Genomic DNA, 22,451 nt, shown 5'->3' with positions numbered 1-22,451 from the left:
TAAGAGCACAAAGAATAAAAGCAGTAACCAATGATCAGGGGAGCTTTCCTAGAAGGCTAGGAAGGTGCCTTCCGGTAGGTGTCAATAACAGGGACCACCAGGAAGCGGAACGTGACTAGAGACCACAGTGCTGCCCGAGAGTCAGCAGGTCCCCAGGGCACCACCGAAGGCCAGCCCTGTGCTGACTCCCCAGCCACAGCCACCGCCCCGGCTGAACGACCGTGTTTCCCCCTTGCCTCAGCCTCCACTGCCAGCAGGTGACAACCGGAGGTGTGGGAGATGCTTACCTGGGCCAGTGGCCTCCCCAGCTGCCGCTGTGCTGCAGACCTCTGGGTGCAGGCTGTGTGGCTGCCCCTGTCCTCAGGCCAGGCCCCCTGAATCTGATCCCGCCAGGCTGACTGCCGGCGCCCCCAGTACCACGGGGTGAACTTGGGTGTTCCCCGTGGCTGGCCCTGCTCACGTCTTCTCCTTGGGTCTCAATATCGGATCGTGACATCCAGGAAGCCCCCAACCCCAACCCCTGCCCCCATGGAGGAGCTGGAGACTGAGGAAGCAGACGAGTTCCCAGCACTTGTGTCGGGAAAACAGCAACCTGTTAATCCCAAATACGCCAGACAGGAAGGGAGAAAAAAAAATCCCCTTGCAAACCAGCCTTTGAGAACTAGCTGCTACTGCTTGCTCCTCACGGTCAACCTCTGGGCCACCAGACGGCCAGGCTGCACGCGTGGACGTGGGGGACAGGTAGAAGCCACGCTCATTACCAAACCCTTTTCCTTTTTTATTAGAGATAAAAACACCAAAGTCCCACACACCATAACCTGCGGGAAAACGAGATGAGCGAGGCGTGTCGGCTATTTACAATAAAGGCCGCAGCACACGGGCCCCCTGCGCAGCCCAGATCCCGGTGCAGGCGCTCCGTGGGGCGGGCAGTCAGTGGCACAGGGCGATGGTCTCCATGTTAAGGAAGCGGACGTGCATCTTGGTCTCGATGTCGATGCCCTGCCAGATCTGAAGCACGGACGGAGCGGCGTGAGTGGGCATCCCCGCTCCCCCAGACCCCCGGCCACTCCCCGCCCACCCACCTCCACCGCCCACCGTGATGCCCCCACAGGTGAGATCCAGAGCGAAGCATGGAACCTCTTCCATCTGCCTCTGCTGGTTAACTGGGCTGACATTCGGATTCTTCTGGACTGTCACAGCAAGTTATTATTCAAGTGCTGAATCCAGGCTCCTAGCTGAAGTCGCTCGAATCCCACCCACCACCACTTCAGACTCTGTGATTTTCACGCAAATTCCTGAGCCCCTGGGGCAAACCTCTTTTGCACCAGAAAGACGTGGAGACCACCACCTGTGCTGCCCACTCTGTGGTGGGGGCTCCCGTGGAATCCTGCATGGAAGTGGCTTGTAAACTGTTCAGGGATGTGTAATTCTAAGATCGCATCAAGCCATCATCATTCATTCAAAGGTCGTGACAGTTAGGTCTTTATAACCTCCCAGAGATAGGTCATAGTGTTCCAGAAAGACAAGCTCCTGCCCAGGAAAGGTGATTTCTGCCAAAGACCAAGTCTGTCACCACATACCTGGCACCTCCATCAGGGTCCATCCTGGCCAGGTCCCTAGCGGACACTCAGGCCACCAGACCCCATGCCGCACTACGAGCTCCAGCGCCCAGGACTCCTGCTCCTCGGCCACTCGGGGCCCAAGAGACCACGGATGCTGAGACAGCCAGAAGCATGCGGGCAGGAACCGAGGGGTGTGGTGGGCGGCGACTGGTCACCATCTCCCTGATTATGTAAGAACTTCAGACTCTCACAGTGTCGCCCTCAACATCTGCAGGGACAGCCACGCGGCTTGGACGAGCACAGTGCTGTGGGCACCCAAGCCACAGGGAGGCCTTGGCACATTTTCAGCCACCTTCACAAGCCCACAGCCCCAGGCGCTTTCCTTGTTAGGTGGGCAGGGTGTTCCCAGGAAGAGATGTCTGGATGCCCAAGATGGTTTCTGCCAAATGCCAAGGTGACGAGAGGGTCACAATGGGGCTCAGAGAACGGGAGTGGCGGGCTGGTGGGGAAAAGCCCAGGGGCCACAGACTTGGGAGCCCTGGAGGCGGGCAGGGCAGGGCTGGGGAATGGACTGTGGGGGAAGAAGCTGGTTTTCTGGGGCCAAAAAGGATTTCATCTCGTCTTCTGGCTTAAAGCAGCATCCTCCCCTCCCTAACCTCCCCTTGGCCTCCCTGGTCTTCTCACTGCTCACTCTGGTTCTTGCTTGGGTGTTACCACCTTTCCACATGCCAAGGTGACCCATGGCACAAATGCCAGCTCAATTTCTCCCCACCCACCTGCCCCCCTCCTGAGAAAGGAGGCTGCCCTCCTCCAGCCCAGCAGACCCTTCCAGTCTCTCCTTCAGGCCTGGTCTGTACCACCCATGCCCCTCCTCTTGCCATGACCGGCCAAGTTGGTGGCTCAGACTTTGGGGGAGCCCCTCAGGCATGCTGCCCCTCGGCTTCCCAGAGCTTCAGCCATGGGGTGGGAGTCTCCAGCCCCGTCCCGGGCACAGGCCTGTTCCCTCAGGGCTGCCTGGGAGCGCTGGCGGCTGGCCTAGGAGCCCCTGGCTATTGTTGCCCTAACCTCCCATCTTCCTCAGCTCCTGGAAGGGGTGCGGGGACCCCACTGTTGGGGTGCTCAGGGCCAAAGAGTGGGCAGAATACAGGAGGGGGGCTTGACTCCTCACCGATCAGAGCACCCAGGGCCCCCGTTCCCAGTCTGCAGGCACGTTTACAGATGTGAAGGCTGGGTGAGGCCTGAACGTCCACTAACCAGGGTAGAAGGTGGGCAGCTGGGCACACAGCACTGTCTGTGAGGCCCAGGAGGACGGCAGGACCACATGTGGGCAGCACCAGTGCGTGCTTCTGGGAAGAGCTGGGCTCACAGTCATGGAACATTCCAGACCCTGGTTCCAGCTGTGAACAGGGTGCTTCTGAGAAAGGGGACCAGGGACTTGATGGGGAGAAAAACAGAGCCTTCCTCAGAGGCCCTTTCATTCTTGCTAAGTTGTTTTGAGCGTCTGTGACTATGATCACCCTTTCAATAAACGTAAGTAAAACCAGTTTCAGTTCAGTTGCTCAGTCATGTCCGACTCTTTGCGACCCCATGAATCGCAGCACGCCAGGCCTCCCTGTCCATCACCAACTCCCACAGTTCACTCAGGCTCACGTCCGTCGAGTCGGTGATGCCATCCAGCCATCTCACCCTCTGTTGTCCCCTTCTCCTCCTGCCCCCAATCCCTCCCAGCATCAGAGTCTTTTCCAATGAGTCAACTCTTTGCATGAGGTGGCCAAAGTATTGGAGTTTCAGCTTTAGCATCATTCCTTCCAAAGAACTCCCAGGACCGATCTCCTTTAGGATGGACTGGTTGGATCTCCTTGCAGTCCAAGGGACTCTCAAGAGTCTTCTCCAACACCACAGTTCAAAAGCATCAATTCTATGGCTCTCAGCTTTCTTCACAGTCCAACTCTCACATCCATACATGACCACTGGAAAAACCATAGCCTTGACTAGATGGACCTTTGTTGGCAAAGTAATGTCTCTGCTTTTGAATACTCTATCTAGGTTGGTCATACCTTTCCTTCCGAGGAGTAAGCGTCTTTTAATTTCATGGCTTCAATCACCATCTGCAGTGATTTTGGAACCCCCAAAAATAAAGTCTGACACTGTTTCCCCATCTATTTCCCATGAAGTGATGGGACCAGATGCCATGATCTTAGTTTTCTGAATGTTGAGCTTTAAGCCAACTTTTTCACTCTCCTCTTTCACTCTCATCAAGAGGCTTTTTAGTTCCTCTTCACTTTCTGCCACCAGTTTAAACCACTGTAAAGGCCACACTCAGGCTAGACTCTGTTCGCTCGAGATGCCTGTCTCTTCCTGACCAGCAGGGTCCCCTGCAAGCCCCCAGCGCAGCCCCCGTGCCCACCCCCATCTCCCAGGCACCCACCTTTAGGAAGTCATCAAAGGTGATCCCCTCATACACCTGATCGGGCTCCTGCAGAGAGAGAACGGGGCGCAGTGAGCGGCTTCTGCCCAGGGACCCTCCACTTCCACCCCCCGACACAGAAAGCGGGGTGAGGCGTGTAGGTAGGACCACGAGAACACTGTGGACTGTTCGCCTCCAGCTCGGGGCTGGTCACCTTGAACTCCAGCATCCCCTTGAGGGTGGGGTGGAAGCCGGTGCAGGCTCACCCCCTACCTATGCCCCTGGGGAGGACAGGGCCGACAAGGATGGGAAAAGAAGGGGGGTGGGGTGGGCACAGAGGCTGGGGTGGCCACCAACAGACACCCCCTGTTGTTTCTCCGTTCTGCCTTCTCAAACCAGGCTTGGTTAAGAGCAGCTCTGGGCTGACCGGCGCTCCAGACACTGGGAAAGGGCCAAGGGAATGAAGGGCCAGCCTGCACGGCCCACTCCTTCTCGCCCGTGAGTCACCCTGATGGCATGGGGTCCAGGAGCCTCCCTCCTGCTGAGTCGCCTGTGCACATGGGGACGCACAAGATGATAAGCAGGGCTCCTGCCCCCGATGCCACTACGACCAAGTCCCCACAGCCCCCGCCCCGGCCCACAGCGCCCTCTGTGCCCGTGACAACTGGGTGGACATCCCACCGCCTGTCAACATGAGACCAGCTAAACAAAGTGTGGTCGTCCGGGCTACGGATTACCACGAAGAAGGGGTTGATCCCAGATGGGCTGACATGGAAGAGGCTCCAAGATATGCACCCGGTGGAAAAAAAAAAAAACAAGGAGCAGAAAGATGCTTGCAGATGGCTGCCACCTGTCCTGTGGACGTGCAGGGTCAGCACGGGGATGAGGAAGCCGGGGGAGTTGAACGCCATGTTGTGTGACTCAGAACTAGAAGACACACATGTGTGCGTTGATCTGTGTTGGGAAAAACCCATCAAAGGCAGGTCTCTTTAGGGAGGAGGACCAGGAGAGACGCACTTCTCTTTACGTACCGCCCAGAGATTTGTTCTGATGCATAGTTAAGAAAACACTAGGCACTTCCCTGGTGGTCCAGTGGTTCAGAGTCGCCTTGCAATGCAGGGGACACCAGTTCGATCCCTGGTCCGGGAAGATCCCACATGCCACAGAGCAACTAAGCTCATACATCACAACGACCGAGCCAGTGCTCTGAGAAGCCAGCGCACTGCAAGTAGGGTAACCCCTGCTCACCGCAGCTCGAGAAAGCCCACGTGCAGCAACCAAGACCCAGCGCAGCTAAACATACATACATAAATAATTCATTTAAAAAAAGAAGAAAACACCAGCAGGCACTCTACGAGTGTTTTACCAACGTGATTACCATGAGCTGATGCGAATCTCACAACAGCCCCCTCAAGTGGGCTCTGCTCTTAATCTAATTTGGGATATACTTTTTAATTTTATGAAAAATGTCAGATTCTTAGAAGGCCTGGACCAGCCCTGTCCCTAGGGCTGCCTGCTCTTCCTGACCAGGGTCAATAGACAGAAGAAGTGGCTGCCCTCCGCCTGCCCGCCACCCCAGGTCCCTGGGGGCGGCCGAGGGGAGCAAGGCCCCGCTGGCCCGAGACCCGGCCTGGAGGGTGGGTGCCCAGTGGAAGCAAGGCAGGTGGAGGGGCCAGAGGCTCGGGGAAGCACTGGGGCTGAGGCCCCAGGAGAGCCGGCCCACCCTCCAGCCACAGGAAGGCTTCCCAGAGACGCACTCTGGAAAGATCTCAGCCACACCAGACAACTGGCACTGGAAGTCCATGATGGTGGGCGATGCCTCATCTGTCTTTGGCAGATACGTCAAGTGTCCTCAGAGGCCATGCAGTATGAAAGGATGTGGTCACCCCTCGCCTCTGTGTTTATCTGGTCAACGATCACACGAGAAAACATTAGGACTGGTAACTAAAGGGAGATGATGCCCACGGTGGCGGGATGCCCCCCCCAGGAAGCCGGCATGGGCTCCGAGGATGCGTGGATTCTATGCAGACCAGCAGCTGCCAGCTGCCAGCGATTTCACGACAGCAAATTAAGAAAACTCGCCAATTGAAACTGGAGTATGACAGGGAGCAATTTATCGGAGGAGAGTGTAATTAAATCAAGTGAGGATTCTGCTCGCGCAGCCCGGCCGGGGATGCTCGCGCAGCCCGGCCGGGGATCCCCGCGCTCCCAAACGAGGCCACCAGCCCTTCCTGCAGCAGTTTAATCTGCTGAGGAGGGTGGGTTCACCAAACTCAGAAGCCTCCCTAGGGCCCCTGAAGCAGACAGATAAAATGCAGGTCAATAAAGTGACCGCAGCCCCCTTGCCCCTGGGGGCAGGCCCAGGCCTGCCATCTACAGTGACGGGCCTGGGCACAAACAGCAGGTTCCAGCAGGAAAAAAACAGCCCTCCACGTGGGCTGGGGTGACCCCAAAGCCGTGGTGGTGTCTGGGACGGCAGCCACAGTGAATACGCAGGAGCCAGAGGGGGTGGCCTCAGGGGGAACACCCGAGACACCCCCCCGCAAGGAACAAAGTCCATGGAGGTGATCATGTGCCTGCCCACACAGCCCCCTAGGGGCTCAGAGCCCCTGCAAGAGAGAGAGTCCAAGGTCATTGCCCAGGAAGTCCATAAGATTCCTATGCCTCTGAGCCTTGGTTCCCCTCAGTTCACTTGGAACCAGTGAAACAGGCTACAAGTCCATAAAGCCATGCCCGTGAAGAACCTAGCACGGTGCCTGCACACGCTGTGCGCGCACCCTTCGGAGGACCCTGGGGCCTCCCAAGGGAACCTGCAACTGCCCCTCCCCCCAACAGCACACTCCGAGCCCGTGAGTGCCGGCCGTGGCCGCTCACAGACGCGCTGGCTCCCAGTCCCCTGACCGTCCGTCCCTGTGCCCTCTGCTCCATCGGTTCTGCACTAGGTGTGACTTCGCACACACACCGCACCCCAGCACTAACCCAGGGACGGTAGCTCTGCTGGAGACATGTTTGCTCGTCACGACTTGGAGGGTGTGACTGGCATCCAGTAGGTAGAAGCCAGGGACGCTGCTCAACACCCTGCAACCCCAGAGGGCCCCGTGTCAACAGAGCCGGGAAGAGAAACCCCAGGCCTGAGAGCCCGGCTGAGAAGTGACTCACCACTTCTGACACCAGCGGGAGGCCTCCCACCCTCGTCAGCCACATGCCCGGATGGCCGAGCCCCTGTCTCATCTACAGGTGGCCCCCGCTGCTCCCAGCTCCTCCCTGGACGCCAGATCGTGGGCCCTCAGGAGACCCCTGCCCTCCAGGCCACAAATCGCCTCAAATAATAAAATTAATGACAGTGAGCCCGTGCTGTGCACCAACTGGGCCTGGCGCTGTGCCAGGTGCTACCTGTGGGCCCAGGGAGGCTACCCAGTAGGGTCTGTGGCCCCCCAAAGCCCAGCCTCCCCTGCCTGGCCCAACCCCTCAGGACTGGGGCCTCAGATCTGGTCTGGTGGGACAGGAAAGCAGCCAGGCCTCTGGGCAGAGCTCTGCGCCAGGCCCAGCTGGAGTGGTGAGCAGGCCACGTGCGGTCTCTGCCCTCCAGGCCTTCCAGAAGCACAGACTCACAGAGGGCAGGGCTCCGCAGGCGGAGAGTGGGGGGTGGGGACAGGGGCCCCGAGCTCTCACCATCTGCCCCACGCAGACGCTGGCCGCCTCCATCATGGCGCCGTCGGCGATGGAGCGCGCAGACTCCTTTTCGATGTGCGGGTTCCCCGAGAGCAGCTCCTCTACTACCTGCCGGAGGGGCAGACACACCGTGAGCTCGGGGCTACACCAGGCTGCTGAGCGCGGGGTGTGGGGGGCGCTGGGGCCCGCCGGGCGCGGGAGCATACTTTACATTTCGATACTCTTCCAGGGTGATGCGGCCGTCGCTGTCCGAGTCGTACATGTGGAACAGAACTGGGGGCGTTGGGGAGAGGCAGAGGATGAGTCAGGCGAGGCAGACGGAAGCCCTGGGTTCCCCGTTATGGCGACCTCCCCCTCCCTCAAACTGAGCAAAACACCCCCAGCAATGCAACCCGAATGCCAAGGCTGTAGGGGGCAAGGGCAAAGGGCCAGACGGACCATTTCGGGTGGGTGACCTTGGGCAAGCAACCTCACTGCTCTGAGCCTCAGCTTTCCCATCTGTAAAATGGGAGTCAATACACCTCTGCCTCGTGGTGGTGGTATCAGGTGAGCCAAGGCCAGTGGACCATGCGCAGTCTCATTAACAGGAAGTTTGTGCAGCGTGACTTCAAGGTGTCACTCCTGACACCCAAGAGGCTGGCTGCCGTCCTGGGCTTGGGGCAGGTCACAGACCCCGCTGCTTCCCTCCCGCCCCTGGCTGATCCGAGCAGGCCCCTGAGGGGCATTCACAGCTGCTCGGCTCGCTTCCCTCTCAGTGACGTCACCTGGTCCCTTTACTGACATCACTCAGCAGCCCACATCCCAACAGAGCCATGAGCTGAAGGGGAGGGGATCTTTCCACCCCTGGCTGAGCCTCAGGGAGCCTCGAGCTCACGATGGCCTTGGTCCCGGCATTTACCCTGCCTGGCGCTCTGCAAACATCTCTGCCCCTCATCCTCACATGACCCCTCCCCGAGCCCTGTCACAGACGGGGCTGACAAGCTCAGAGAAGCGAAGGCATTTGCCCACAGCTGCCCCATTAAGGGGGGCTTCCCCTGAGGCTCAGACGGTAAAGAATCCGCCTGCCACGTAGGAGACCTGGGTTTGATCCCTGGGTTGGGACAATTCCCTGGAGAAGGGAAGAGCCTACCCACTCCAGTATTCTTGCATGGAGAATTCCATGGATAGAGGAGCCTGGCGGGCTACAGTCCATGGGGTCGCAAAGAGATGGACACGACTGATTTTCACTTCATTAACAGAGGGGCAGCCACGGGTTTGAACCAGAGTCCATCCCATCCCATAGGCCCCATGACCCCTGACCCAGCCCTTGGAACCATCTGGAAGCTGGGCTGACACCAGGCGCCATCCCCCTGCCCCCAGCAGCCCTCGGTACACGTCCCGAGCTAAGTATAGCCCAGGCCCCTGTTTACATTTCCCTGCAGACGCTGCTGCCTCGGGGGCGGGGTGCAGAAGGATGCTGGAGTCATGGGAAAGTGCACAGGGAGGGCTGGGTGCCGCCCGCCCTGAACTCAGATCCAGGGCCAGAGCGGCTCTGAAGGTGGGGGAGTGGGCCCACAGAGGCCACTCCGTGAAGCTGAGTCTGGTGGCAGGCTGTGGACCGGGGCAAGGGACGAAAGACCCCTGGCGGTCTCCTCCAGCCTCAGAACCAGCCACATGTCCAGCCCTTGTTCCCACCGTCAGGTTCAAGGTCACACAGCTGCTTAGTGGAAGGGCTGGATTGAACCAGGTCTGTCCAAACCAATTTCCTATCACCGACAGACCCTTCTATTCCCAGAAAATCACCAGCTGCTGAGGAGTGTCAACAAGGAGGCTGTCTCAGAACAGCCTAGGAGGGGGAGCACCCTCTGTGCTGTGAAAGCCCCCTCCCCCAAGGCCCAGAGCTGGTGCTCCCTGACCCTCCCCACCCCCCGCAGGGGCACAGCAGGCCTCAGGGACATGCGAACAGCCAGGTGTACCGTGGGGAGGGGCCCTGGGACACCCACATCTCAGCTTCTCTTTCCGGCACAGCTGCACCTGCTCCTCATCCATGGTGATGTCGATGGGCCGGAAGTAGGACATGATGGTCACAAAGTCCTCGAAGTTGATCTCGTCGGCCAGGCCACTGGACCCCTTGCGCAGGTTCCTGTGGGAGCAAGAAGAGGGTGTCGGAAATGTATTCAAAACAGAAGCTCATCTTGCGGCTGCCCACAGCCCCAGAGAAACTGGCCCTTCCAAGCACTCGCTTTACCTACAATGGCTGTCCCAGCCTTGGGTTCTGCTACCCAGTGCCCAGCTCATGGGGGGGCACCAGGGGGCCCCTGGGGGGTTAGTCCAGCCCCTGTGCTGCACTCCCCCCACCCAGAAACCACCATCTGGGGGTCTGGGGGAGACACAGGCAGCTGTGTCTGTGGGGCGGGGGCTGCTGGGCATGCATGGTGCACAGAGTTGGGCGGTAATTCACCAGGTACGTCTCGTGATCCTTTCCTTTAGATCGAAAGGGTCAGGGAGTCACCCAGGGGCCAAATCCCGTCTGCTGCCTGCTTTTATATAGCCCATGAACTAAGAAGGGTTTGTATGTTTTGATATGGTTGAAAAAAAAAATGTTAAGGGGGAGAAAAAAGAATAGCATCACATGACAAGTGAAAATTACATGAAATTCAAATCTGAGCGTCCAGAAATAAAGTTTTATTGGCACATGGCCATGCCTGCTCATTTACATGGTATCCGCGGCTGCTTTCAGGCTATAAAGGCAGAGCTGAACAGTTGCAACAGAGATGATGTGGCCCGCAAAGCCTAAAATATTTACTCTCTGGCCTTTTAGAGAAAGTTTGCCAGTTCCTGCTCTCTATCAGCTGTCTGAAACTCGGGCACAGTGATCTGTTGGCAGGCACTCTGAGTAATCTGTTTCCTACCAACGTGTGAAGTGCACCAATTAACTGCAGGTTTTCGAACAGATCAGGACAGGTTTGAGGTTTTCCCTGCAGGTGTGTTTTTCTGAAGGGGTGGGAAAGGGCTTGAGTTCCTGGCAGGGCTTGGGGAGGGTACCCAAGGCTGGGTCCGTCCCATGCTGAACACACAGCAGGTACTCAGCAAATGCATGTGAAGGCATCGACAAGCCGCCAAGTGCAGGTCCTGGCAGAGGAGTTGAGAAAACAGCTTGGAGCCGATTCCAACCAGACACGGGCTCCTAACCCACTGCTGCCGTACTCTTACCACTGATCAACTTCTACTGGGGCAGGTCGCCATCTGTCTGATGGTCCCCCTACCCTCCCTGTGCCTCCTTGCAAAGGGATAGTTCTCAGTTTGCCTGGGATGATGGTGCTTCTCAAATGCACTTGGGTGCCTCTTGGGGGTCAAGACCACATCTCAGCTTAAAGGAACATGTTCAAGGTTCTCTAAGGGCCCAGCTGTTGTTTTGTCGCTAAGTTGTATCTGACTCTTTGTGATCCCCATAGACTATAGCCTGCCAGGCTCTTCTTACCATGGGATTTCCCAAGCAAGAATACTGGAGTGGGTTGCCATTTCCTTCTCCAGGGGATCATCCTAACCCAGGGATCGAACCTGCATCTCCTGCATTGGCAGACAGGCTCTTTACTGCTGTGCCACCGGGGAAGCAGGGGCCCAGCTGTTCCCTTTCAAATCCTGCCCCTGCAGCGGCCACACACTTCACAGTTTAGAGATCTCACTATCCCCAAGCTTCCATTCTAGGAGATTTTCCAGAAAGAAGTGGCTCCCGAGCCTGGATCACGAAGGGTGGATGTGAAACAACAAACTGCTGAGAGGAGAGGAGGTCTCCCCAGGACTCAGAAAGCCTAGTCTTCGAGTGGTTTTTTTCCCCCCTCCCCCAATTTTCTCTGAAATCATCTCTTACAAAGGTTTCCCACTGTTTCTCTGGACAGATTTTTAATAACCTCCGAGTTCCTGCTGTCAGGGGCACAGACCAGACTTACAAGGTGTAAAAATAGCCCCAGGCATCATCAGGCTCCTAGGAGGCATGGTTCACTGGGTTAGCTTGCACCTCCTTCTCAGGGGGTTCCGGCTGCAGCAAGGGGCATGGAGATGAGCTCAGAGAAATGTGATGGACCCTGTGGCAGGCAGGCCATGTGTGTCTGCTTCTCAGGGAAGGCTGTGACCTGGCTGCTTCGGCATCAGCACCCAATTCAGGGGTTCCTGCCCATGTCCCTGGGAGGTCCCTTTGGGCCAGCATCCTGGTCTCTCAAGGCGACCAGAGGGCAGAGGCCGAGGAAACCCAGACACAGCACCCAGAGCCAGGCCCACCTGCACTCCACTCCAATTTCCACAGTGGGGCACCCCGAGGCCAGGGTCAGTGGGTAGAAGAATGGGCGTGTGTGCTAAGTCGCTTCAGTCGTGTCCCACTCTTTGCGACCCTATAGACTGTAGCCCACCAGGCTCCTCTGTCTATGGGACTCTCTAGGCAAGAATACTAGAGCGGGTTGCCATACCCTCCTTGAGGGGATCTTCCTGACCTAAGGAACCTAACTCACGTCTCCCAAGTCTCCTGCATTGGCAGGCGGGTTCTTTACCGCTAGTGCCACCTGGGAAGCCCTAAAAGAATGGGGGCTACATCCCAATCTGCAGCCCTCTATCACAGCACTCTTTTTGCAAGAAAGCCTGCTTGAATGCAGTATTTTCACTTCCTTAACTCTCCAATGACCCTGTGAGGACCAGAATCCTTGGAGGTGGGGACAGACCCTGCTCAGACTGCCTTCCAACCAGCTTTTGCTTCACTGTCTTGTTCCCCAAACGCCTTAGGATGCAAGGCAGACACTGGTACTTTTTGAAAGGAAACTCCTGCCTCCAGCCTGTCCTCTGACTCCTCCGTCACTCCTTGGCAGAGCTTACAGGACAGAAATACAAAGGACGCACAGGTGCTGAGCGGCTCCAGGTCCCGGCTGGGGAAGCCTTTCCTCAATCCTCCTCTTCTTGTTGACCTTGGGCAGTCCACCAACTCACCAGGGGCCTCCCTTTCTCCAGAGAGTGTCTGTAAGCAGCTGGCCCAAGGCTGAGGTCCCAGAACCCACAAGGGGCCGGGGGCGGGAGTGGGCTCTCACCTACTGCTATGGGCAGCTGTCCTCCCTGTCTCCTGCTCACTGTCCTGCATCATCTTCCAGTGGTCACTCCCTAGAGCAGGGGTCTTGTGGGCCGCCCGCACTGCAGGCCTGGGGACCCCTTGACTCCCTCCCCATCATATCCAATCTTCTTCTCTCCTAGGACAGCCTGGTCCAGCCTCCACCATCCCGATGGGCAGAGGCCAGGATGAGCTCTGCAGAAAGCAAGTCAGAGATGTCCCTGGTGGTCCAGTGGCTAAGACTCTGCACTCCCAATGCAGGGGGCCCAGGTTCCCTCCCTGGTCAGGGAACTAGATCCCACATGCTGCAACTAAGACCCAATGCAGCCAAATAAATAAATAAATTTTTTTTTTTTTTAAGCAAATTAGACTCTGTTCCTCCCTTGCTCAACGCTCTCTGGAAGCTTCTCCAGCTCTTGTGGTGACTCCCCCCACCACAAGCCTCCACCTGGTCTCCCAGGTCTCAGCCCAGCCCTTGCCCCCATTTCCTGCTGCACGCCCCTCATCAGGGGCTCAAAGGCCTGATGACACCTTGCAGACACCCAACATTCCCTGACTGACTGAGGGTCTCCCTCCATCCTTTGGGAGGCACCCGCCTGTGCCCGCGCTCATGGCTCTGTCCTAACATCGGATGCTCCAAGCAAGGCGGGGGTCTCTCCTGCCTCTGACTGTGGATTCAGGGCCGCTTGTCCTCTGGCTGGAGGGAGCTTTCTGCTCCAGCTCGGGCCCAGGCCCAGCCCCCTTGGCAGGCAGCGTATCATTCCTGGAGAGCAGCCTGGCCACACCCAACTTCCACCCCAACCTGAAAACACAACTCCTGGAACCTGTTCCCAGTTCCCCAGTGGACAGCGGAGGGCCAAGCAACCTCTGGCCAGCCTTGCTTTAAGGAACAGCTTCCCTGGTGGCTCAGACGGTAAAGAATCCGCCTGCAATGCGGGAGACCAGGGTTCAATCCCTGTGTTGGGAAGATCTCCTGGAGAAGGAAATGGCTACCCACTCCAGGATTCCTGCCTGGAGAATCCCATGGACAGAGGAGCCTTGGGGAGGGACAGAGGAGCCTTGGGGAGGGCCAGCGGGGGAAGGCGGGCACAGTCCACGGGGTCGCAAAGAGTCAGATGCGACTGAGCACTGAGCGTACCGTGGCTCTTGAACACACGTCATCTCAGCACAGCCTCACAGCAACACCGTGACGCAGGGGCTGTTACTCCCGTCATCGTTCTGTATATGAGCAAAGTGAGGCAGCCTCCGGGTGTCCACGGCCCCGCCCCCACCAATCAGGACAGTAGAGGTTTCCTGGGGTCCCCCTCCAGCCCCGCCACTCTCCTCCTGGGCTGTCGGTGAGGACAGAAGAACCAAGCCCTTGGCCCCAGGTGGGCTCCACAGGCCCGGGGGCAGCAGGGTCACTGGGACCTCCGGGGCATCCCCCTCTCCCCATCTTGGCCCACCCGGTACATGGAAGACACCAACCCCTCCAGCTCCAAGCACAGAAGGCTGGGTCCCCGGAGCCCGGCCAACCTCACAGCTGCCCCGGTCTCATCCCGTCTTTCAGAAACAAGCCTCACAGGCAGGCGCCCGCGGGCCTGTGTACACACAGACACACACGTCTGCACGCCGCCCCTTCTCGTGTCAGGCGCCAAGACACTCTGGTCACCCTTCACCATCTTCCTGCGACACCTCCCACCCCAGACCCCACGGGCCATATTGTCTCCACCTTGGGGGCCACATCACCCCATCCCCGCTCCACTACCTGTCAGGAACCCACCCCCTTCAATCCTGCTCTGCTCACTGCCCACCCTCCCAGGCCTCACCCTGGGATTCCGCAGGCAGAACCAGGGTTAAAAAGGAGGTGGGGGTGCTGAATTCTACTCCCGTCTTCACCATGGACCACGCAACTTCAAACCATCCCTCTCTGAAGGGACGTGTGACAATTTGCTGGGGGTGATTCCTCAGATACCAGCTCCCTCACTTTCCTCTGCCCTCTGTCACCCCCTCCGGTATCTCAAAGCCACCCATCCGCCATCCCTCTGCACTCAGGAGTCCCGGCTCCAGCCAGAGGGACCCTGGCCTCAGTCCCCGACAACCCACTGGCAGCCAGAGTGACGTCTGCAAGATGCCAACCTGCTTCATGCCCCACACACCTGCCTTAAAGCCTATCTGTGACCCCACCCCTGATGCTGCTCCTGGGTTGAAGTCAAGACCCCTCTTGCTGGCCTAGGGTCTGCACGATGCACCCTGCCCACCCCACACCTCTCCCCACGCTCAGCCTCTCTGTGTTCCAGCTGAGTCCCCTGTCACTTGTATATCTGGACTTTAGGCCACAGGGCCTTTGCACATGCAGTTCTGGTTTCTCTCTGCTTTGCCTGGTTAACTCCTGGGCACTTTCTCCTCAGGTCTCACCCCACAGGCCCTAGAGGAAGGTCTCTGCATTTTCTGGGGCAGCCAGAGGACTTCCCAGTCCCAGCCCATGAACGGTGAGGTCCTGCTTCTGGCTCAGGTCCCCATAGTCCTGGCAGAACTGAGCTGGGCGGTTCAGGCTCGCATGACTTGAAGCCCATCCAGGGAGTCCCCACCTATCACATGATCTCAACACACCAGTTCCCTTCCTTCCTCTTTCTGCCCGCTCCCCTGCTCCTCAGCGATCTCTGCAGACACAGGGTGTCAGGCTGAGAGTGTGCCCATCCCCCATGTCCATCTCCTACTTCCTCACTAAGCCTCAGACACAATGATGTCCCTCCCGATACCTGAGTCTTTCAACCCTGACGACACCGGACATTTGGAGACATGAGCTCTGGCCTTAGCCTCAGCTCTGGGACACTGTCCATGGTGCCTCTCTCTGCCTCAGTTTCTCCATCTGTAAGCCAGGGCACTGAGCATACTCTGGCTCTTCAACACACATCATCTCAGCACAGCCTCACAGCAACACCGCAAGGCAGGTGTATCACCGTCATTCTATCTATAAGGGAAGCGAGGCAGCCCCCAGGAGGGCGCCAGTGAGCCTGCCTCCTGGTATCCACGCCCCATGAGGTCCCCACTGCAAGTGTGGGGAGACCCAGGAATTCACTTCTGAAGAAAACAATATAGAAAAGGTGATGGAATGTTATGTGCAAGATGAAGTTCCAATAGATTCCATCTCAAGGGCCCAGTCTCTCTCTTCTCCCTCCCTCTCTCTCTTTCTCACTGGAACATCTTACTCTTGAGGGAACCCAGCTGCCAGGTGTGGTAACTCTGGGGATTGGTTCATAAGCTGCCAACATCCAGGTGGATGAGCTCGGAAGCAGAGCCTCCCCCAGTCATGCCTTTGGGTGACTGCAGCCCCAGTTAACCCTCCCTGAGCCAGAGAACCCAAATCCCTGATGCATAGAACTGGTGAGCTAATAAATATGTATTGTCTTAAACTGCTAAGTTTGCTGCTGCTGCTGCTAAGTCGCTTCAGTCGTGTCCGACTCTGTGCGACCCCAGAGACAGCAGCCCACCAGGCTCCCCTGTCCCTGGGATTCTCCAGGCAAGAACACTGGAGTGGGTTGCCATTTCCTTCTCCAATGCATGAAAGTGAAAAGTGAAAGTGAAGTCGCTCAGTCGTGTCCGACCCTCAGCGACCCCATGGACTGCAGCCCACCAGGCTCCTCCGTCCATGGGGTTTTCCAGGCAAGAGTACTGGAGTGGGGTGCCATCACCTTCTCTGAAACTGCTAAGTTTAGGGGGGAGCAATTTGTTATGCAGCCATAACTAGACTACAGAGGCCGAGAGAGACTGAGTGAGCTGTCCCAAGTCACCTAGCCATGAATCCAGAACTGCTAGACCTCTGGCCCATGCTCACAACTCCTACCCAACACGAGTTATGACAGAGGTTACAAAGGCAAAACACTCCCCACAAAGTCACCCACCATCAGCATTCCAGGAGAAGGGCCCACCTGTTGTCGAAGAAGGCACGGATGATTTTGGACCGGATTGGGTTGAGCTCCAGGTCAGGGACGTTGTTGAAGTTCTCCTTCCTGGGTTTCCAAGGAGGCACACCGGGAAATGAGGGAGAGAAGAATGACATCAGAGAGCGTGTTCATCACTTCTCATGTTGTGTTTTCTGAGCAGGCCCTACGAGAATGGTCTGGAATTCCCAAGTTAGGACTGGGATTCGCTGCACTGGTCCACCTCCTCCTCTAACCCTTGGACCAGCGGGGCCGCAGAGGGCCTGGAGGCTCAGAGGCGTCTTTGGGAATCTGACAGATGTCCCGGACATCATCCACCCTGCCCATCCCCCAGAAAGATGCAGCAACACAAGACCTGCATCCTATTCTGAGCGGTCAGATACCCCAGGTAGGGAAACCCTGAGTTGGCTGTCCTGGAATCAGAGCAGCAAGCTGCTCGCTTGGAGATTTCAAAAACAGTGTCCACAGCAGGTTAAAAACCTGGAGTTACATGTGACCCAGTGATTCCACGGCTAGGTATATACCTGGATATGTCCCAAGAGAAATGAAAACATTAATCCACATAGAAATTTGCCCGTGAATATTGATAGAAGTGGGCTTCCTGGGTAGCTTAGCTGGTAAAGAATGCCTGCAATGCAGAAGACTTGGGTTCAGTCCCTGGGTTGGGAAGATCCCTTGGAGGACAGCATGGAAACCCACACCAGTATTCTTGCCTGGAGAATCCTCATGGACAGAGAAGCCTGGTGGGTTACAGTCCATAGGGTCACAAAGAGTCGGACACGACTGAGCGGCTAAGCACATTCAGCCATTAAAAGGAAATAAATACAGACACAGGCCACAATACGGATGGACCGTATACACATGGTGCTAAGTGAAATAAGCTGGGCCACACAGTGTATGATTTCATTTATATGAAAAGTCCAGAAGAAATCAATCCATAGAGACAGAAAGGAGATTCGTGGTTGCCAGAGGCTAGGGGATTGGGAGCCATGCTGGGGAATGGTATTAAGGGTACAAGAACTCTTTAGGGGGTGATGAAAATGTTGTCAAACTGACTGTGGTGATGGATACAGTGCTCTGGAAGCATACTAAAAGCCAATCGCATCGCACGTTTTAGTGGGTGAATCGCTGGATATGCGAATTCTATTTCAGTAAAGCTGTTTAAAGAAAGAGAGAAATGTTCGTATGAGATGGTGAATTTCAAACACAGCCACCCTGTGGCTGAGGCCAGGTGTCGCTGGGTCCCAGAGGCTGTGAGTTTGCAGTCATGGAGGCAGGTAAGTCCCCAGCTGCCTGACCTTCCTGCATAAGGCTGTCCTTTGTTCTCGGACCTGCTTCCTGCTCACCTTTTCTTCTGCTCTGTGGATTTCAACAGGCAGTGGCCTTGGTAGGGACCCAGGACACAGGCTGGTAATCCCGGGGAATAAGGAGGCAGACCCAGCTTGGGGAAGCTGGGAGGATATTAGCCACTTAAAAGGAGAATGTCCAGGAGCCCTCAGATTTAGAACTTGAACCTAGAACCAACCCACACTGGGAAGGAGGAAGTGCCACATACAAGGGGCACTCCGCACCATCCGAGCTGGAAGGCTCTGTAAACACACAGCTGAGCCCTGTCCTGCCCCCACCAAACAGATGGGGGGGCTGAGGCTCAGACAGGAGAAGCAGGACCTACCCGGGGCCCGGATGCCTCCGTCTTCTCTCCCTCTCCAAGCTGTCTCCCACCTCTCCTCACCACTCAGCACTCCTGACTTCGTTTGCTTGCAGCATCTGGCCAAACTCAGGAGCCAGCATCAATGGATGCCAACATTTCAGATTCCTGAGGTTCCCAGTTCTGAAGGCAACCCACTCAGAGCAGCTGGCCCACAGCACTGGAATATTATTCGGCCATAAAAAGGACTGCATTGCTGACCCATGCTACAACAGAGATGAACTTCGAGAGCAAGATGCTAAGTGAAGGCAGCCAGACACAAAAGGCCACACGGTGTATGATTCTATGTACAAATATATGAGATGTCCAGAATAAGCAAATCCAGGGAGACAGAAAGCAGACTGGCGGGTGCCAGGGACTGGGGGACAGTTGACAGCTAGCAGACACAGGGTTTCTCTCGGCAGTGATGAAAATGTTCTTATATGGACTGTAGACTAAGTGGATGAATTGTATAACATGTGAATTATATCTCAGTCAGGCTGTTTTAAGGGCTTCCCAGGGGCTCAGTGGTTGAAGAACCTGCCTGCAATGCAGGAGGTACAGGTTCGATCCCTGGGTCAGGAAGACCTCTCCCCCACCCCAGAGGAGGGCATGGCAACCCACTCCAGTATTCTTGCCTGGGAAACCTCATGGACAGAGGAGCCTGGCGGGCGACAGTCATGGGGCTGCAAAGAGCTAGACACAACTAAAGCAACTGGGCACGAGCATGAGCGAGCCTGTTTTAAAATATTCCTAAAATATTTTTTAAAAACTAGAAAGCAAAGAACCACTGCACCATGGCTTTATCAATATAGAGCCCAAAAAGTGAGGCGCTAACCTGTGCAGCTCAGAGACAGGTTCACGGTCAACTACTTCCAGGGTTGGTCACTAGGAGAGAGCCTGAGGCCTGGGGCCAAGGATGCTCTGCCCTTGCTCTGGTTTGGGGTCACGGGTGTGTTTCAGCTTGTGAAAGCTCGTCTCACTGTCCCTGTCACTGTTCACACACCCGACAGTCCACACTGCTCTGGCACAGCACCCGTGAGTGAGATGCAGTGACAGGAGGAAACACACGGAAAACCCAGAGCCCCTGGGATGGGAACAGCTCAAGTCAAAGAGACTATGTGGGGTTTGAGAGGGGACGTGGGGAGAAAGGAGAGGAAGCCAGCAGCTGCTGCATGGCTAGTTAGCACAAGACCCCAAGCCCTCTCTGACTTTTCTTGGCCAGTCTTGGTGACTGTCAACCCTTCCTCAGCCTCAGTCTCCTCATCTACAAAGTGGGCGCAGCCTCTGGAATCACACTGGGGTTCTACCAGCTCTGCCACCTCGGACAAGCGACTTGGCTTCTCTGAGGCTTGGGCTTGCTCCTCTGCACTCAAGAGCCTCAGAGGGTTGTGGTGAGCATGCCTGGGAGGAAGTCTGGAACACAGCACGCACGGTGTCCTGTGAGGAGCGAGGGCTCCACGGATGGAGGCTTTCAGGTGCCTGAGAGCATGGGGACAGGCCTCGTATTTCCATAGCACCACATCCTCAAGGCCTCTGGTAACTAGAGGCAGCGCAAGCACGGAGCACGCACAGCTGAGCGAGCAAGAAGGGAGGGTCGGTGTGAGCGGGGCATTGGGTGTGGGCGGGGCATTGTCCCCAGGCCCCGCCCCTTCTTCCAGCATCCTCGCCCTTCAGCGTCCCGAGGCACTCCCGGTTCTCAGATGCTTGCCGAGTTTCACAACCCTGCTCTACCCGGCGGAGCCCAGGTAGGGGCTCTCAATGGAGCTTTGTCCCAGGGCTGCTGGAAGGACCGCATTCAGGGACACACCAGGAAAGTGGGTCTGACTGATTCCCCAGGAGGGAACAGAAGCCAAAACAGAAGATGCTGCAGGTTCTAAAGGGACTGGGATAAAACAGTTCCTCGTGCTTATTAAGGTGGCAAGGAGGGACACACCAGCAGCACCCCTGGGACCAGGAGATCCCACAAAAGGTAGCGGGGCCCCGGGCTGACATGAGAGGGCAATGTCTCAGGAGGAGGACAGAGGCAGGAGGACTTCAAAGAACCCAACTGTACGACTGAGCGACTAGAGAAGAAAATTAACAACCAAAGAGAGGTCTGGCCTTCCACTGACAGAGGGCAGGCAGATGTTAGGAATCGAGCTGGGGAGACGGTGTCGCTGGGTCCTGGCCTCAGCCCCCAGCAGGTCTGTGCAGGTGTCTTTGAATCCTAGCTGCCTTTCTCTGTAAGCCAGGACCAGTCTCCCTCACCGTGGGCACCTTACTGACGCTCCCAGCCTCAGTTTCCTCATCTGTGAACTGGGCACAGACCAAGGAGCAGCCCCCCACCACACCCATATCAAAGCAGAAGCAAAGCCAAGCACAGCTGGGGCCAGCCCAGGCTCTGCCCCGCACAAGGCACATGCCCTGGTTGAGGCACTGCAGATCCCAGAGTCTTAATTTCTCATCTATAAAATGGGCATCATGGAAATATCCAGGCAGCATCATGGGGTTAATGAGATGATTAGGTGAGATAAACACACTTAAGGTGCTACTGGGCTCCCCAGGTGGCACTAGTGGTAAAGAACCTGCCTGCCAATGCAGGAGACATGAGAGTTGGGGGTTCGTTATCTTTGACAAAGGAGGCAAGAATATACAATGGATTAAAGACAATCTCTTTAACAAGTGGTGCTGGGAAATCTGGTCCACCACTTGTAAAAGAATGAAACTAGAACACTTTCTAACACCAATCACAAAATAAACTCAAAATGGATTAAAGATCTAAACATAAGACCAGAAACTATAAAACTCCTAGAGGAGAACATAGGCAAAACACTCTCTGACATACATCACAGCAGGATCCTCTATGACCCACCTCCCAGAATATTGGAAATAAAAGCAAAAATAAACAAATGGGACCTAATTAACCTTAAAAGCTTCTGCACATCAAAGGAAACTATTAGCAAGGTGAAAAGACAGCCTTCAGAATGGGAGAAGATAATAGCAAATGAAGCAACTGACAAACAAGTAATCTCGAGAATATACAAGCAACTCCTACAGCTCAACTCCAGAAAAATAAATGACCCAATCAAAAAATGGGCCAAAGAACTAAATAGACATTTCTCCAAAGAAGACATACAGATGGCTAACAAACACATGGAAAGATGCTCAACATCACTCATTATCAGAGAAATGCAAATCAAAACCACTATGAGGTACCATTTCACACCAGTCAGAATGGCTGCGATCCAAAAGTCTACAAGTAATAAACGCTGGAGAGGGTGTGGAGAAAAGGGAACCCTCTTCCACTGTTGGTGGGAATGCAAACTAGTACAGCCACTATGGAGAACAGTGTGGAGATGCCTTAAAAAACTGGAAATAGAACTGCCTTATGATCCAGCAATCCCACTGCTGGGCATACACACTGAGGAAACCAGAAGGGAAAGAGACACGTGTACCCCAATGTTCATCGCAGCACTGTTTATAATAGCCAGGACATGGAAGCAACCTAGATGTCCATCAGCAGATGAATGGATAAGAAAGCTGTGGTACATATACACAATGGAGTATTACTCAGCCATTAAAAAGAATACATTTGAATCAGTTCTAATGAGGTGGATGAAACTGGAGCCTATTATACAGAGTGAAGTAAGCCAGAAAGAAAAACACCAATACAGTATAGTAATGCATATATATGGAATTTAGAAAGATGGTAACAATAACCCTGTGTACGAGACAGCAAAAGAGACACTGATGTATAGAACAGTCTTATGGACTCTGTGGGAGAGGGAGAGGGTGGGAAGATTTGGGAGAATGGCATTGAAACATGTAAAAGATCATGTATGAAACGAGTTGCCAGTCCAGGTTCGATGCACGATACTGGATGCTTGGGGCTGGTGCACTGGGACGACCCAGAGGGATGGAACGGGGAGGGAGGAGGGAGGAGGGTTCAGGGTGGGGAACACATGTATACCTGTGGCGGATTCATTTTGATGTTTGGCAAAACTAATACAATTATGTAAATTTTAAAAATAAAAAAAAAAAAAGAGCTGGGGGTTCGAGCCTTGGGTTGAGAAGGTCCCTGGGAAGAGGGTACGGCACCGCACTCCAGTGTTGCCGCCTGGAGAACCCCATGGACGGGGGAGCCTGGTGG

At 55.8% G+C, this 22,451-nt stretch overlaps 1 protein-coding gene across 2 annotated transcripts in view; it reads right to left on the bottom strand.

Annotated features, from left to right (window-relative positions):
• Positions 1 to 757: 757 nt before the first annotated feature.
• TESC (tescalcin) overlaps positions 758 to 22,451 on the bottom strand; it is a 65,421-nt gene continuing 43,727 nt past the window's right edge. The window contains exons 3-9 of one of the 2 annotated variants that reach the window (XR_008703267.1): positions 16,621 to 16,701; positions 9,624 to 9,763; positions 7,853 to 7,914; positions 7,642 to 7,749; positions 3,991 to 4,038; positions 1,581 to 2,001; positions 758 to 1,008 (exon numbers count right to left, since the gene is read on the bottom strand). Coding sequence is in view for 1 of the 2 variants with exons in the window: in XM_055549617.1 (XP_055405592.1) it covers positions 931 to 1,008; positions 3,991 to 4,038; positions 7,642 to 7,749; positions 7,853 to 7,914; positions 9,624 to 9,763; positions 16,621 to 16,701 (517 nt within the window). In the remaining variant the exon portion in view is untranslated. The remainder of the gene's footprint in view (positions 1,009 to 1,580; positions 2,002 to 3,990; positions 4,039 to 7,641; positions 7,750 to 7,852; positions 7,915 to 9,623; positions 9,764 to 16,620; positions 16,702 to 22,451) is intronic. The other variant, XM_055549617.1, reaches the window with a different exon arrangement.

This window comes from Bubalus kerabau, chromosome 16, assembly GCF_029407905.1.
Source record: "Bubalus kerabau isolate K-KA32 ecotype Philippines breed swamp buffalo chromosome 16, PCC_UOA_SB_1v2, whole genome shotgun sequence".
Lineage (NCBI taxonomy): Eukaryota > Metazoa > Chordata > Mammalia > Artiodactyla > Bovidae > Bubalus > Bubalus kerabau.
This window is presented reverse-complemented; position numbering and strand designations above follow the sequence as displayed.